The sequence below is a fragment of the Lampris incognitus genome, chromosome 1 (assembly GCF_029633865.1).
Source record: "Lampris incognitus isolate fLamInc1 chromosome 1, fLamInc1.hap2, whole genome shotgun sequence".
Classification (NCBI taxonomy): domain Eukaryota; kingdom Metazoa; phylum Chordata; class Actinopteri; order Lampriformes; family Lampridae; genus Lampris; species Lampris incognitus.
This window is the reverse complement of record NC_079211.1, coordinates 6,018,547-6,036,727: the sequence shown is the minus strand read 5'-3', so window position 1 is coordinate 6,036,727 and position 18,181 is coordinate 6,018,547. Positions and strand designations below refer to the sequence as shown.

Here is an 18,181-nt window from a genome sequence, read left to right as displayed (position 1 = left end):
ACACGACCTCCAGGTCAACACACACAACCTCCAGCTCCCAACACACACAAACCTCCAGCTCCCAACACACACAACCTCCAGCTCCCAACACACACAAACCTCCAGCTCCCAACACACACAAACCTCCAGCTCCCAACACACATGACCTCCAGCTCCCAACACACACAACCTCCAGCTCCCAACACACATGACCTCCAGCTCCCAACACACACAACCTCCAGCTCCCAACACACATGACCTCCAGCTCCCAACACACACGACCTCCAGCTCCCAACACACACAACCTCCAGGTCAACACACACAACCTCCAGGTCAACACACACGACCTCCAGGTCAACACACACGACCTCCAACTCCCAACACAGACAACCTCCAGCTCCCAACACACACAACCTCCAGCTCCCAACACACAAAACCTCCAGCTCCCAGCACACACAACCTCCAGCTCCCAACACACACAAACCTCCAGCTCCCAACACACAAAACCTCCAGCTCCCAACACACACAACCTCCAGCTCCCAACACACACGACCTCCAGTTCCCAACACACACAACCTCCAGCTCCCAACACACACAACCTCCAGCTCCCAACACACGACCTCCAGCTCCCAACACACACAAACCTCCAGCTCCCAACACACACAAACCTCCAGCTCCCAACACACACAAACCTCCAGCTCCCAACACACACAAACCTCCAGCTCCCAACACACACGACCTCCAGCTCCCAACACACACAAACCTCCAGCTCCCAACACACACGACCTCCAGCTCCCAACACACACAACCTCCAGCTCCCAACACACGACCTCCAGCTCCCAACACACACAAACCTCCAGCTCCCAACACACACGACCTCCAGCTCCCAACACACACAACCTCCAGGTCAACACACACAACCTCCAGCTCCCAACACACACAACCTCCAGGTCAACACAAACAACCTCCAGCTCCCAACACACAAAACCCCCAGCTCCCAACACACACGGCCTCCAGCTCCCAACACATACGACCTCCAGCTCCCAACACACACAACCTCCAGCTCCCAACACACACAACCTCCAGCTCCCAACACACACAAACCTCCAGCTCCCAACACACACGACCTCCAGCTCCCAACACACACAACCTCCAGGTCAACACAAACAACCTCCAGCTCCCAACACACACAACCTCCAACTCCCAACACACATGACCTCCAGGTCAACACAAACGACCTCCAGGTCAACACACACGGGGTCAACTGGCTGAAATCCTTTCAGAAACACAAGCCTAAGAGGTGTTTTGGGTGTTGTCCACCAAGACAAAGACAGCGGTGTTGTTGCCCTCCTCCACTTTAATGAGGCCAACAGGTCAGAACGTTAAAGTTTGATTTATTTTGATCTGATGTGTATTTACTTATGTGCAACATTTTCAGGACAATTCTCAAAATTATGTCCCTGCAATACACACGTTATATTTGTATGCCTACCAACTCCATATTTATATGTGTATTACTACCTGAAATATACTGCAGGACAGTTTCATTACCTTGTATTGTTCTTCATCTGTCCTACGGCTTTTGACATGGTACTGTATTTACCCATTACTTATATTTACATTTAGCCCCTAAATGAATATTTATATTATAAATATATTTATATTTAGAAAGCAGTAGTAGTAACTGAATTTACCCATTACTTATATTTACATTTAGCCCCTAAATGAATATTTATATTATAAATATATTTATATTTAGAAAGCCGTGGTAGTAACTGAATTTACCCATTACTTATATTTACATTTAGCCCCTAAATGAATATTTATATTATAAATATATTTATATTTAGAAAGCAGTAGTAGTAACTGAATTTACCCATTACTACACCCACAGCCAGGTGTGTGTGTGTGTGTGTGTGTATTGCAGTATTTCCTCCTTTGTCACACTTTGTCCAACCTTTTTGCTGTTGTGTACTGTCTGATGTTGTGTATTGTCTGATGTTGTGTACTATTTCATGTTGTGTACTGCATGATGTTGTGTACTGTCTGATGTTGTATACTGCATGATATTGTGTTCTGTATGATGTTGTGTATTATCTCATGTTGTGTACTGCATGATGTTGTGTTCTGTATGATGTTGTGTACTGTATGATATTGTGTTCTGTATGATGTTGTGTATTATCTCATGTTGTGTACTGCACGATGCTGTGTACTGCATGACATTGTGTTCTGTATGATGTTGTGTATTATCTCATGTTGTGTACTGCATGATGTTGTGTACTGCATGATATTGTGTTCTGTATGATGTTGTGTATTATCTCATGTTGTGTACTGCATGATGTTGTGTTCTGTATGATGTTGTGTACTGTCTGATGTTGTGTACTGTATGATATTGTGTTCTGTATGATGTTGTGTATTATCTCATGTTGTGTACTGCACGATGCTGTGTACTGCATGATATTGTGTTCTGTATGATGTTGTGTATTATCTCATGTTGTGTTCTGTATGATGTGTATTATCTCATGTTGTGTTCTGTATGATGTTGTGTATTATCTCATGTTGTGTACTGCATGACGTTGTGTACTGTATGATATTGTGTACTGTCTGATGTTGACTCGTGAGAGGGTTCGTGCTGAACATGTGTGTGTATAAAACCTGCTGACTGGCTTCTCTGGTTAAGCTGGCAGCTGGTCAGATTGTCTCTGGCCTGCTGAGCGCTGACATAAGCCGCTGGTGTTGCCAGGCCGACTGGCCATCACATCACATGACTCTCATCACCGCAGGCCTAATCAGCGCCCACGTGGATGCATGTCACATCGGTTCACGTCACACGCCGGATCATGGGTAAAACCCTGAATACGACTGAAGTGCCACGCTTTGCGGTGTCTGGATGTGTTGGTCCGGCTGAAGGGGAGGGCCGTGTAGAAACTCGCAACTATCAATAACTAAATGAAATGATCTCCATCTTTATGGAAAACCTAAAAAGAAAAAAAAAAACACTGGGTCACGACCCACATGTGGGTCTGCACACCACATCTAGTCTCATAACATATACTGATGATCTTGGGGCGTCCGGGTGGCGTGGTGGTCTATTCCGTTGCCTACCAACACAGGGATCGCTGGTTCGAATCCCTGTGTTACCTCCGGCTTGGTCGGGCGTCCCTACAGACACAATTGGCCGTGTCTGCGGGTGGGAAGCCGGATGTGGGTGTGTGTCCTGGTCGCTGCACTAGCGCCTCCTCTGGTTGGTCGAGGCGCCTGTTCGGGGGGAGGGGGAACTGGGGGGGGGGGATAGCGTGAACGTGGGAGGATCACGCTGGCGACTCCACATGTATGGGAGGAGGCATGTGGTAGTCTGCAGCCCTCCCTGGATCGGCAGAGGGGGTGGAGCAGCGACCAGGATGGCTTGGAAGAGTGGGGTACTTGGGCAGGTACAATTGGGAGAAAAAGAGGGTAAAAAAGCCAAAAAACCAAAACGAAACGTATGCAGATGATGTGCATGGATGACATGAGCGGCTCTTGCTTCCCTGTTACTCTCTGACCCCGCCGTGTGTTTGTTAAACGGCGTGTTTGGACTGGCAGGGCAGAGACACGCTCTTAAACACAGCGCCGTCTTTCAAATATCAAAGTCTAATTTTCTCCCTGAAACAACACCCCCTGTGCTCTTTACCTACCCAGGCGCCACGGGGTCGTCATCGGTGATGAAACAAAAGTTTTCGTGTCAACACTAGAAAGTGAAACTCACCGCCAGTTCCAGCGAGCGCCGCCTTGGCCCCCGCCAGCGTCAGCAGGCCGTCGGGCTTCAGGTGTCGGGCGGCGAGGTGGCTGGAGATGGTGGAGGTCCACACGCTCTGCTTCCACATGAGATCTGCATTTTTGAACAAGTCTGCCAAAAAAACAAAAAAAGGATCAAGGTAAAATCTGCAAAAAGTTAAGGCTGCAGGATCAATTATATATTAATTACTACTGGCTTCCAAAATTAATTGATCGTGGCCAGGGGCGATTAGTCCCACAGAGTTTAGCTCTGGTGTGAAGAAAGTATTATTTTAATTTGAAGATTTGTACATTTGAATGTTTATTTATTTATTTATAGGCAGCTATCTGTTGATTCAAAATGCTCAACAAAATAATTCTGTTCCCCAAAACGGATGAATAATCAGGATAAATAATTGCGATGGCAATATGAAGCAAAATAATTGAGATGATCATTTTTTAGCCATAACCGTGCAGCCCTCGTTAGAATTCCTATTTGACGAATGTCGCCGTGGCAACGTGGCGAAGGCTGAACTCTGACCTTTGGACTTGCAGCTTCCTCCTGCCCATCCGCCGGCCACACACAGGATAGCGTCCACCTTCTGCTCTCCCAACAGCTGGGCCACATCTGCCGTGACCTACAGAGAAGACCGCGGGGAACAGTTTCCTGTGAAACCTGCAGCCTGGCATTCAAATACCAGTCAACCGCACGCCAGCGGCACAATTTAAACGCCTTCATCACCGAGACATCGTCTCAACAAAGGCCATTCTGGACCTCAGCAGCTTGATTACACAAACACCAAGCGTGAAGGGGACATTTAAATAAAAGGCCTGGCAGGCTTAACTGTGGAGGTTTTATGGACAGAATGGCATTTAGACGTAAAAACACGGAGGGTGCGAGACGGATTTACCGGAGGACAGTTTCCTGGTCAGACAGGGACTCACCTGGTCCGCCTGCTCGGTGAAGGATTCAGACGGCTTGACGAGCACATTCGCATTCGCCTCGTCGTTTGCAGCCATGTCGATACTGGCAACCCACTACGGAGGGAGGGAGAGACAGACAGACAGACAGACAGACAGAGAAGAAAAATGCAAAGATGTACAGAGAAATAGAGAGAAACACAGACAGATATTGGAAATGAAACATTAGCACATTATGTCATATCACGTCATGTCATGTCACAATCAAAGTGACACACACTCTGTCATCACTTGTCTAATAAGCACACATATTCTACTGTCATTAGTCATCAGTCACCATACAGGACAATTTCTTTTGAATAACCTGTTGATTTACTGTGGAATTTATTTCATCCATCTCGTTTTGTTTCATTTATGTTCACATCTCTGGCAATATTCACACACACACACACACACACACACACACACACACACACACACACACACACACACACACACACGTCACGCCAATAAAGCTGATTGAATTCAATTTACTTACAGACAATTTATATACAGAAAGAGAGACAGAGATGGAGAGCAGTACAAAGACACATATTTGACTGGTAAAATGTAACGTATATCTTAATGCAGATAACATCATTACACAATCTACTCATTACACACACACACACACACACACACACACACACACAGATGAACTGTTTGAAGAACTGTTTTGTACTTTCTTGCTTTAGGAATGTTGTTTTCAAACTTCCATGCCAATAAAGTCCACTGACTTTAAATGGACATACTGAAATACAGAGGACAGACAGACAGACAGACAGACAGACACAGAGAGAGAGAGAGAGAGAGAGAGAGAGAGAGAGAGAGAGAGACAGACAGACACAGAGAGAGAGAGACAGAGACAGACAGAGATTTATATTTTCCTGCCCAACCTGAGAGACAGTGGGTGACGGTACCTATTGCTACTGTTGTTGTTTCATATCATAATCATTGTTGTTTTTGTTGTTATTATAATCATTGTTGTGTTGTTGCTGTTATTATTATAATCATTGTTGTGTTGTTGCTGTTATTATTATAATCATTGTTGTTGTTGTTATTATTATAATCATTGTTGTGTTGTTGCTGTTATTATTATAATCATTGTTGTTGTTGTTGTTATTATAATCATTGTTGTGTTGTTGCTGTTATTTGTTGTGTTGTTGTTGTTTCACATGCTTTGGCAATATGTACACAAACGTATGTCATGCCAATAAAGCACATATTGAATTGACAGACAGACGGAGAGACAGAGACAGACGAAGAGAGAGACATAAAGAGAGAGAGAGAGACGGAGAGAGAGACAGAGAGAGAGAGAGAGACGGAGAGAGAGAGACGGAGAGAGAGAGAGAGACAGACGGAGAGAGACAGAGAGAGAGACAGACGGAGAGAGACAGAGAGAGAGAGAGAGAGAGAGACGGAGAGAGACAGAGAGAGACAGACGGAGAGAGAGACGGAGAGAGAGAGAGAGAGAGAGAGAGAGAGACAGACGGAGAGAGAGAGACAGACAGACAGACGGAGAGAGAGACGGAGAGACAGACAGACGGAGAGAGAGACAGAGAGAGAGAGAGACAGACAGACGGAGAGACAGAGAGAGACAGACAGACGGAGAGAGAGACAGAGAGAGAGAGAGAGAGAGAGACAGACAGACGGAGAGACAGAGAGAGAGAGAGAGAGAGAGAGAGAGAGAGAGAGAGAGAGAGAGAGAGAGAGAGAGAGAGAGCGAGCACACCGCTTGACGGAAGCGCACCCAGCGGCGGTTCACTAGCGTCCCGTCCTCGGTACTAAAGTTCGGTCGGAGCCGCGCCACTCACCCATCCTTTGGAGCAGAAGTACTGGACGCACTTGGAGCCCAGAGCTCCTCTTCCGCCGTACACGATCACCCGGTTGGAGGCCATGTTGCACTGACGGCCGCGGACGCGGAGCGGCCATTCTTATGGGGGCCGCCAGTCCGCCGACGTCATAGCCGAGGCGCCCAATCACGGAGCGAACTGCCGACCGACGCCCCGCCCACCTCCTACGACAATACCGTTATCGATTCGTTTAGATTGAAAGTGAGTTTATTGCGTGACGTTGAAGGAGGACGACACAAAGGAAGGGCAGCGCACAACGGAGGAAATGTGCAGAGATGGGAAAGAAGAAGTCACCACGGAAAGCCGAATCAGTTCCTCCGCATAAAGGCCCACCACGCCGTCTTGTGAACCGGTTCCGCAAACCACTTGCCGGGGTGGTGTGGGCCGCATATCTTCTGTAGTGTAAACGCTACAATGCGGCCTGACGCGTCCCCGACGAGGACCTCACAGGAAATACGTCATCAATGCAGGACGTGGCGGTTGCTTCGGTAACAGCGCGCCAACTTTCGAAAAAAAATGGCGCGAGAGGAGCGCGTCGGCGGTTGGAGTACGCGCGAAGCGAGACGCCTGACCTCCACGTGGGCAGAAGAATCAGTCCTGTCCGTCTCAGTAGCTGGACTAGTCCGTAGGTGGATATTGAAACATCTTTTCTTCACAGCTAGTCGGCGAATCCGGCGCTTGACTGAGGCCCTTCGACCTTGTAGCGGAAGTGACGTAGAAGGTAACGAAATCTTCTTCAGAGTAATGAAATGTGATCACAAGTGGTCAGCGGGACGCATTTGGAGACGCGTGGTAGACACAGGTGTGATCCGATCGCCCAAAACGCATTTTAAACAACTGAAGCAACTTTCTGTGATTTCCTTGCCCGGACTGTTGAGCATGCATAAAGACAAGAAGTTGTATTGGCTACAGTACAATTTAAGGTCGGGGTTTGAATAAAACTGGAGCTCATAGAGAAACACACTACAGGACTAGTGTGACATTATCAGGAGGAAAAATCCCTTAGAGAAATTTGTAAAAAAATATAAAATGCATGCGAGATAAAGAGAGGCAGTGAGGCCAGAAATAAGGGGGATGGTCTGCTACAGTTGGAGTATGGAAAGTGCTGCACACAAAAGGCCTTTGTATAGCTTTCCAATAACAAAGTTTTTTTTTCTTTTATTCAATAGAAAAAACATTCAAAATACAACACACGTATACCAAACAAATAGGGAAATAAAACATTAAACAAACCCATCGAACTCTGCAGAATCAAAGATCACAACAGAGGTCGACAGAACAGAAAATAGTGAGGTAACCTGTAGGCCTTGGCACGGCTTCCAGCCTACAGACCCCCCCACCAAATCAAATAAATAAAAAAAAAACATACACATATACATTACATTACAGTCATTTAGCCGACGCTTTTATCCAAAGTGACTTACAATAAGTGCATTTAAAGTAGGAAATCAGGAGAACTACTAGTCATCAGAGTTCATAAGTGCATCTAAACAAGCATCTAAGAGCAAAACCAGTGCTAAAGTAAAAGCGCAAGAAAGAGATTTTTTTTAAATGAGTGAATACAATAAGTGCTACGAACAAGTAACAGGGTAGTAGTTCTTAAAGAGGTGGGTTTTCAAACTGCTCTGAAAGATCGGCAGCGACTCCGCTGTCCTGATATCAGTGGGGAGTTCAGTCCACCACTGTGGGGCCAGGACAGAAAAGAGCCGGGACCGGGTCGATCGGCATTAGGGGCCTCTGAGCGACGGGGCAACCAGGCGTGCCGAGGCAGCAGAGCGAAGTGGTCGGGCGGGGGTGTATGGCTTCACCATGGTCTGGAGATAGGAAGGAGCTGTTCCTTTCACTGCCCTTAAACTGGATGTGAGCAGCTACTGGGAGCCAGTGTAGGGACATGAGAAGGGGAGATGTGTGGGAGAACTTAGGCCAGTTGAACACCAGACGAGCTGCAGCTTTCTGAACAAGCTCCAGAGGTCTGATGGCCGACGCCGGGGCGCCAGCAAGGAGGGAGTCGCCGTAGTCCGGCCGGAAGATGTCCAGAGCCTGGATGAGCACCTGTGCCATCTTGTCGGTGAGGAATGGGCGAATCCTCCTGATGTTATAGAGGAGAAATCTGCAGGAGCGAGCAACCGATGCAACGTTTTCAGCAAACGACAGTTGGTCATCCAGGATCACACCCAGATTCCTCGCAGTCCAATTTGGCGTCACCACGGTGTTGTCAATGGTGATGGCCAGGTCTCGGTGTGGGCAACCTTTCCCCCTGGAGGAACATCAGCTCTGTCTTGTCCAGATTGAGCTTCAGGTGGTGTGTCGCCATCCACTCCGAGATGTCAGTCAAGCATGCAGCAATGTGTGTCTCTACTTGTGTGTCAGAGGGAGGAAAGGACAAGATCAGCTGGGTGTCACCGGCATAACAATGGTAAGAGAAGCCATGCGAGCGAATAACAGAACCCAGGGATGTTGTGTACAGGGAGAAAAGGACAGGACCCAGAACCGAACCCTGTGGAACGCCTGTAGTCAGTCTGCGAGGCTTCGACACAGATCCCCTCCATGTCACCTGGTAGGAGTGACCCGTCAGGTAGGTTGCAAACATTGAGAGTGCAGAGCCTGTGACACCCAGCCCCTCGAGAGTAGAGAGGAGGATCTGGCGGTTCACTGTGTCGAACGCAGCTGACAGGTCCAGGAGTATCAGGACAGAGGAGAGAGAGTTTGCTCTCGCAGAGTGCAGCGATTCTGTCACTGCAAGGAGGGCCGTCTTTGTCGAGTGACCCACCCTGAACCCAGACTAGTTGGGGTCCAGGAGGTTGTTTTGGTGGAGGTATGAAGAAAGTTGGTTAAAGACAGCACTTCGAAAGTTTTGGATAGAAAGGGTAGAAGGGAAACTGGTCTGTAGTTTTTGACATCAGAGGGGTTAAGTGATGGTTTCTTGAGAAGGGGGGTGACTCTAGCAGTCTTGAAGGCAGATGGAAAGTGCCCTGCCTGGAGGGAGGTGTTGATGAGGTTGGTTAGGGAAGGAGTTCAGGTACTATAGACTGAAGAAGAGGGGCGGGGACCGGGTCAAGGGAGCATGTGGTGAGGCGACTGGATGTGATGTGGTTTAGAACCCCGTTGGGGGAGAGGGGAGCGAGGTGGGATAGGGTGGGACGTGGAGAGGTGAGGGAGGGTGCAGAGGGTGGGATAGTGCAAGCAGCACTAACCGAGTGGTGAGAAAAGGAGGCTCTGATGTCGTTTACCTTCTTGTCAAAGAAGTTAGCGAAGTCGTCAGGGAGAAGGGCGGAAGTAGGAGGAGGAGGTGGGGGTTGAAGAAGTGTAGAGAAGGTTTCAACGAGTTTCTTAGGATTAGAGGCAGAGGATAGGATTTTAGAGCGATAGAAGGTAGCCTTAGCAGCAGAAAGGGAGGAGGAGAAAGTGGAAAGAAGAGACTGGAAGTTAAGAAGGTCCTCTGGGAGTTTGCCTTTTCTCCATTTGCGCTCTGCCACTCTCAAATAGTCTGTCAGTACGTACTGAGTCGGTCAGCCAAGGGGCAGGTGGAGTTGGGCGTGCAGGCCTGGAGGTGAGGGGACAGAGGTTGTCCAGAGAGGAGGAGAGGGTAGAGAGAAGAAGATCAGTAGCAGTGTCAGGGGGTAGGAGAGAGAAAGATTCAGGTGTAGGGAGGATAGAGGTAACAGAGGAAGAAAGATCAGTGGCAGAGAGAGAGTGGAGGTGTCTACGGGTGGAAACCATGTGGGTAGGGGAAGGGGCTGAGGGGGGTGAATAGAGGGAGAGAGAGTAGGACATGAAATAGTGGTCAGAGAGCTGGAGGGGAGTATCACAACAAAAGTGCTCCGGTCCACAAGTCCACCAACCAACTCTTCTCCTCTAACACAACCATACAACATATTAACATCTCTCTCCATTATACTCCTAAAAATATTCCACACCTCAGCTTTCCTCTTTTCATAATGGGCTGTATTCCTCCTTAGCTTGACAGCAAACCTTGCATGGCTTAAAACACAATTTAATAAATTAACATTACATCCGTTCACTTTGCCAGCCACCCCCAGCAACCACAACTCTCTCCATTCCATTCTGTCAACAGACCACCTCTCCAACCGCTACTTATTAATTCCTTCATTTCCAACATGTATCCCTCCACTTCACAACATTCAACAAACTCATTCATAAATGTTTCCACTCCCTCACCACACACATCACGTTCTTCCTTCACAGTCACATCAAACTTACTGATCGTTACATTATTGAACAGCCTATTGTGCCTTAATAATAAAAAAAATATCAAAATTCTCACATTCAACACTGTTCCACTTCACTCAGATTCCTCCATATCGTCCCTACATCCACCTCATTCATATCCCTCTCCCACACTTTCTCCACAGCCGGCCTTCTCGCTTCTGCCCCTCAAACATCTGTACATCACTCTCGTTTTCACACTCATCAGACTCACTCTCCTCTCTCCTTCTCCCACATACATTTCTGCCTCTCCCTCCTCATCCAACACAGCCTCTCTCTCAAGCACACTGACCCAATCTCTCGGCATAGACAGTGAATGTACAAGAACACAAATGACCAGAAGGGGGCAGTAACGCGATATTCTTGAACGCAAACCAACTCCCTAGAAGAAAGTTAATCCACACAAATATTAATACAGCCAGAGAAATACACCAAAACTACAAGCAGTATATAAAATAGAACACAGTAGTACTATAACACTTGATCAAACTGAGCTTTTTTATACCCAAAACTGGGCTTCTGTAGTCCTCAAACCAAACACAAACGACACAAAACACTTTGCATCTGCCATGAATAGCAATAAAGAGGGTTTTTTTTTACTGTCATTTCGTGAATAAGGAATTTACCAAGTAAAATAAACACATTTACAAATTGTTGCTAATCAGTCTCTGGGTTTGTAAAGTAAGACAGTTCCCCTCTGCAATGTGACACCAGCAGAAAACCTGGACTTCACATCAGTGACGTTCAAATGCTGGTGGGATGAGATAGTTCAGCCAGTTCAGCCAGTAAAACAGGAAGCAGGCTGTATCACATTCATTGTTTAATAGATCCATCAGGCCGTCAGTATAATTCAGGCATCTGGCTTGAAATGCCAGTCTACACAGAAAATATGGCTGAGTTGCCCCGTGCTCCAGCTCAGGGCCAACATGACCTGCCCCACACCCCCGCCTATTAATCCACCCACACACACACACACACAGCCATGCACCATCACCATACACTACATGACCACAAGTATGTGGACACACCTTCTAATTTGTGGATCTAGTTATTCCATTCACAGCCACTGCTCACCGGTGTGTAAAATCAAGCACACTGCCATGCAATCTGCACACACCAACGCTGGCAGAATGGGCCGTACTGAAGAACTCAGCGACTTCCAGCATGGCACCCCTCCAACCAGTCAGCTCATCCTGTTTCTGCCCTGCTAGATCTGCCAGCTGCTGATATTGTTAATGCTGCTATCGTGGAACGGAGACGTCTCGGAGCAACAGCAGTCAGGAAGCAGGACTGTGGACCACCCGGGGATGGCAGACTGGGACCTAAAGGATGTGCTGAAGGATGTGGTGCCTAAAACTCATCTGTACTTGGTTACAACATTCACCTTCAAATTCCCAACTGTCTCTGGGAGCAATGTCAGCACAAGAACGGTTTATCGAGAGCTTCGGGGAATGAATTTCCATACTTCCGCACATAGGCCCAAGGTCACCACGTGCAACGCTCACCGCCGTTTGACTCTGGAGCGATGCAAACACAGATCTCTGGCATGATGAATCACACTTCATTATCTGTGAGTCCAACACATGAACCTGGGAATGTCAGGGGGGACGAGTCCAGTCTGGATGCATAGTGCCAACTGTCCAGTTTGGTGGGAGGGGAATGTTCTGGAGCCGTTCTTCATGGTTCGGGCTTGGCTCCTTAGTTTGTGCCAACAGTCCAGCGAGGAGGGCTTTCATCTGTTCCAGCCTGAATATTCCTCTGTACACAAAGACAGGTCCATACAGAAATGGGTTGATGAGATCAGTGTGGAAGATCTGAACGGAAGCAAATCCCTGCAGCGGTTTTCCAACATGCAGAGGAAAGCCTTCCCGGGGGAGCGGAGGCTGTTATCACAGTTAACTCCAAATCAATGCCTACGGTTTAGCAACGAGATGTTGAATGAGCAGATTTCCACTTACCTCACACAACACCACACTGTACACAGCTCGCAGACACCATGCGGCCCTGCAGCCTGCGGGGTTTCTAGTTGATTCTACATATTGTAAGTGTACTCAAACAGCTATCCAGCCACTCAGTCACCACTTCCAGTTACTTTACACAAGAATAATCGTACCACTCATCCATCAGCATTGTTACATAGCTCATTTCATGTATTAAAATGCAATGTGCACAGATAAAGAACATGAAGTGCAAGTGTACAAAGAGAAGCCCTCTGTGTTATTTTATTTTTTATCTATTTTACTTTTTAATGTTCTTTTATTATTTTATTGTTTATTTATTTATGTATGGCTTTTATTTACTGTTTTCTTCATTTGTCATTACCCAGAGTAAATGAAAATAAAAAATGCATTCCTTCACTGACTTCTCAGGTGAATGACAAACGAGGAGGCGCGAAGCGAAGACCTGCGTCAGACGAACAGAAGCTGTGCTGCTAGATGACGCCGCGTACACACCACCACCCGCTGAATCACAACTGCACGCAGGTAACACAGCGCATGAATCACACACGGTATATTCACCTGTGACGAGCAGGAGCACAAATTCCCTTTCTATTGTTTCTATGATTGTACTCCAGCATGAAAGTGGTTAATATATGAATGAGTTAGTACATGAACACAGATAGCTGCAAAGAAGGGCTTGTTTTGTAATCCGCAGAGCAGTTCAGAAACAGAAATATAATGCAGAACAGTTTAGAAACAGAAATATAATGCAGAACAGTTCAGAAACAGCAGTATAATGCAGAGCCGTTTAGAAACAGCAGTGGAAGTCTGCAGGCCTCCTTTAAGTCCTCACTGCTTTAATTTTGTCTTACCAGTCTCTCTCCCTCCCTCACCCTCGCTTGCCCTCTATCACTCTCTCTAGAGCTCCCTGCCCTCCACACACACACACACACAAACACACAAACACACACACACACACACACACACACACACACACACACACACACACACACACACACACACACACACACACACACACGTAAAACATCTAATAAATCAGAGCTTCTACAACAAGGTCTGCCAAACATCCAGCCAACTAACCAGTCAATCATCCAACATGGCTTATATATATATATATATATATATATATATATATATATATATATATATATATATATATATGTGCATGTGTGTGTGCGCAAGTGTGTGTGTGTGTGTACTGTGATAAATCCTACACAGTGCACTAGGTTGCTTACCAATCCCTGTGTGACTTTCTAATAAAGTACCCGAGCCTTTGTAAGACAGTAAACTGTACAGTTGTCTGGTCTGGTCCTTCTCTCAACACGTTGTCCAATATCCAATACACACGAGTTAGAAAACAAAGATGGCAGCAGTAACTCAGCAGCTAGAGCAACTGGTAACTAACCGGAGGGTTGCTGGTTCGATCCCTTGCTCCACCTGGTGTCCCTGAGCAAGACACCTAACCCCTAACTGCTCCTGATGAGCTGGTTGTTAGCTTGCATGGTTGACACCACCGTCTGTGAGTGTGAGTGAGATGTGGGCCATTGATAGTAAATGCAGTCCATTTAACACATCAAGTCCAACTTTACCTATGTATTGTAGCACATTTCATACACAGGCAACAAAATGTGCTTTACATAAAGTGACAATACAATCAAAACACAATCATAAAAGTCAAATGTAGAAAATAAATGTGCACACAAGTGTTAGTGCGGTTATACAGGAATCTGAGCAGAATATACAAATATCAAAATATATAACACACACACACAGACACACACAAAAACCAAGAATTTAGCCACCGGCTATTGTGAAAAGTAAGGTTTTTAACCTGCTTTTACAAGTGTTCACTGTGGGGGCCTCTCTCAGGTCCTCGGGCAGGGCGGTCCATCTACTTGGGCTGTAAATACAAAATGCAGCTTCTCCTGCTTTAGAGTTAGCACGGGGGATGGTTAAAAGACCACTGCCTGTGGACCTGAGAGATCTCTTGCTGGTTTGTAAGCAGTTAGCATGCCTTTTATATAGTGTAGTGCAAGGCCATTTAGAGCTTTGTACACAACATTTAGATCGTTGTCTATGATTACACCCAGATTCCTAGCTTTGCTTTTGCACTCCGGAGAATTCTCTGTCTCTGAGCCTTCGCACCAAAAATGGGTATTTCTGCTTTGTCTGTGTTCAATCGTAAAAAGTTCTCTGAGATCCATAGATTAACATCGTCAATACACTGGGTTAGGGAATGTATGGGATCTAGGTCATCAGGACATAGGGATATGCGCAGTTGTGAATCATCTGCATAATTATGGTAATTTATTGTGTTTCTGTATGGCGTGCAAGTGGGCGCGTATCGAGATTAAATAGTAATGGTCCAAGAATCAAACCTTGGGGTACCCCACACATTATACCCACTTTGTCCGAGGTAAAGTCTCCTATGGACACAAAGAACTGCCTGTCCTGTAGGTAGGTTCTAAACCAGTTCAGAGCTGGGCCAGAGATGCTGACCCATTTTTATAACCTCTCTAGTAAAATTTCATGTTCAACAGTGTCGAATGTGGCACTGAGCAGCACAAGAACAGATATTTTATTAGAATCCGTGTTCATATGCAGATCGTTTACAACTTTGATAAGTGCTGTTTCTGTGCTATGGTGAGATCCAAAACCTGGTTGATAAACGGCTAGAAGGCTGTTTGATGTTAAATAGTTGTTAAGATGAGAATAAACTGGTTTTTAAGTATTTTGCTGAGAAATGGTAAATTGGAGATGGCCTATAGTCGGCATTAATTGTCAAATCAAGATTGCTCTTCTTCAGAAGTGGTTTAATGACAGCTGGTTTAAGTGCTGCAGGAAATATACCTGACTGAAGAGAGCAGTTAATCATTTCTATTACCTCAGGCGCTAAGCAATTAAAAATTAAAAACAGTTTTAACAAATCAGGTAGGCAGAGGATCCAAACAGCAGGTGGAGGACCTGAGCTGCCCAACAATACTGTTTTTGAGGTTTGTATGGTCAAAGTGGTAGTATATTAAAATCAAATCTGATTTGACTTGATTTTTGAGGTTTGTGTGGTCAAAGTGGTGGTATAGTAGCAACACTATGTAATAACGATACTAGTTTGACTTCCATCCAAGAATACACACAGTCTGTTCTCTAACATTTTGAAGCAAAGTTCAGCTCAACCTAAGTTTAAAAAAGCAAAACCAAACATGGACAACTGTGTGAAATGTGCTGTCAATAGCGTGCTGGTTTTCCTTCCAAACAACCAGGTGATTTCACTGAGGAATACACCTTCATCCGAAGAGGACGGATGACATCACTTGCATATATGTACTATACATGGTTCTCCATGGTACATGGTTAACTACATGTCACAAGCTGACAATATCTGGCATCTTTGTGCCACCATTTATTTCTAAATAAAGAACGCTAGGTGTCATTGTAGGACTTGGTGACGCTCCCTGTCTCTGTGAAGGGATTCAGCCTTTCATTTCAGTGCCACAGTTCCCAAACCACCACAGCAGCGGTCCTGATGAATAATGCACATGATCCTGCAGGCCGCAGCTCCCATGTCACCGCAGCACAGCCTCGACCTGTCACGCTCACCGAGGATGTGATGCACACTCCGGCTACGCTGAATATATGCTGGGTTTCTCTTGATCCTGACCACCCACCCACACATCCGCACACTCACACACCCACACAGTACACGTGCTTTGAGTTGGTAAGCCAGTAGGGGGCAGTCTTCCCTCTGGTCCTAACATACCAATCTCAATGCCCCAGTGCGGTGACGGGGACACTGTGCTGTAGGAGATGCCATCCGTCGAATGAGACGTTAAAACCGAGGCCAAGCAATCAATCAAGCTGCATTTTATATCGCGCTTTTCCTGACTCACTGTGGTCACTAAAGATCCCATGGCACTTATCACAAATAGGTAGGGGCTTCCCCAATGTCCTGGCAAATTTCCCAACCTGGCTCTCTCCATCTGGCCACCTAATCACCCCCTGTGGAACTGGCTCAATGATGCCTCCCTCTCCACCAGAGAGAGACAGAGAGACAGAGAGACAGAGGGAGAGAGAGGAAATAAAGACAGACAGACAGACAGACAGAGCGAGAGCGAGAGAGAGGAGAGAGCGATAGGGAGAGAGAGGAGAGAGCGAGAGGGAGAGAGGAGAGAGTGAGAGGAGTGAGCGAGAGAGAGAGGGAGAGAGGAGCGAGCGAGAGAGAGAGAGAGAGGGAGAGAGGAGAGAGAGGTGGGGAGAGGGGAGAGCGAGAGAGAGAGGGAGAGGGAGGGAGAGGGAGAGAGAGAGAGAGGAGAGAGGGGGGAGAAAGAGGGGAGAGCGAGAGAGAGAGAGACAGCGAGAGAGCAAGAGACAGCAAGACAAAGGAGAGAGGGAGACAGAGACAGAGGAAAGAGCGAGAGAGAGACTTTTGATTTTCAACAATACTTTAATACAAATCACAAAAAAGCGACGACAAAAAGACCAACATGGTCAGTAACACAAGATTCACTGAATCTAAACCATCTCAGGACAGAGAGAGAGAGAGAGCGAGACAGAGGGAGAGAGAGAGAGAGAGAGAGAGAGAGAGAGAGAGAGAGAGAGAGAGAGAGAGAGAGCGTGAGAGAGAGAGAGAGAGAGAGAGAGAGAGAGAGAGAGAGAGAGAGAGAGAGAGAGAGAGAGAGAGCGAGACAGAGAGAGCGAGAGCGTGAGAGAGAGCGAGAGAGTGAGAGAGAGAGAGAGAGAGAGCGAGAGAGTGAGAGAGAGAGAGAGAGAGAGAGAGAGAGAGAGAGCGAGAGGGAGAGAGAGAGAGAGCGAGAGAGAGAGAGAGAGAGAGAGAGAAAGAGCGAGACAGAGAGAGCGAGAGAGAGAGAGAGAGGGAGAGTGAGAGAGAAAGAAAGAGAGAGAGAGAGAGAGAGAGAGAGAGACAGAGAGGGAGAGAGAGAGAGAGAGGGAGAGAGAGAGAGCGAGTGAGAGACAGAGAGGGAGAGAGAGAGAGACAGAGCGAGAGAGAGAGAGTGAGAGAGAGAGAGAGAGAGAGAGAGAGAGAGAGAGAGAGCGAGAGAGAGTGAGAGACAGAGAGCGAGAGAGAGAGAGTGAGAGAGAGAGAGAGAGAGAGAGAGAGAGAGAGAGAGAGAGAGAGAGAGAGAGAGAGAGAGAGAGAGACAGAGAGAGAGAGAGAGAGGGGCAGTGTCTGAACTGGGACATGCTGCTGAGTCTGTTGCATCATCAAAACACGAGTTAAAAGATGAGTGAAGGAGGGCGTCCATTTGCTGACCCCAGCGACAAGCCAGTCTTCCTCCAGACGGCCCGCCACACGGCGAAGCATGTGACGTGTGCTGGAGGATGAGCGTGCGTGACGTCCTCCGCTAGCACCTCTACCTCCCCGGTCCCTGGACGGGTCTTCTGCACCAGAAACCGCTTCTTAATGCCCTGTGCACTGGGACGACACACCGG

General features: G+C 47.0%; 1 protein-coding gene across 1 annotated transcript in view; it reads right to left on the bottom strand.

Moving 5' to 3' along the window:
* qdpra (quinoid dihydropteridine reductase a) overlaps nt 1–6,642 on the bottom strand; it is a 28,025-nt gene extending 21,383 nt beyond the window's left edge. Inside the window, exons 1-4 of the mRNA XM_056289899.1 lie at nt 6,507–6,642; nt 4,678–4,770; nt 4,274–4,370; nt 3,725–3,865 (exon numbers count right to left, since the gene is read on the bottom strand). Of these exons, the coding sequence (XP_056145874.1) occupies nt 3,725–3,865; nt 4,274–4,370; nt 4,678–4,770; nt 6,507–6,590 (415 nt within the window). The 5' untranslated portion in view covers nt 6,591–6,642. The remainder of the gene's footprint in view (nt 1–3,724; nt 3,866–4,273; nt 4,371–4,677; nt 4,771–6,506) is intronic.
* Nucleotides 6,643–18,181: the final 11,539 nt, after the last annotated feature.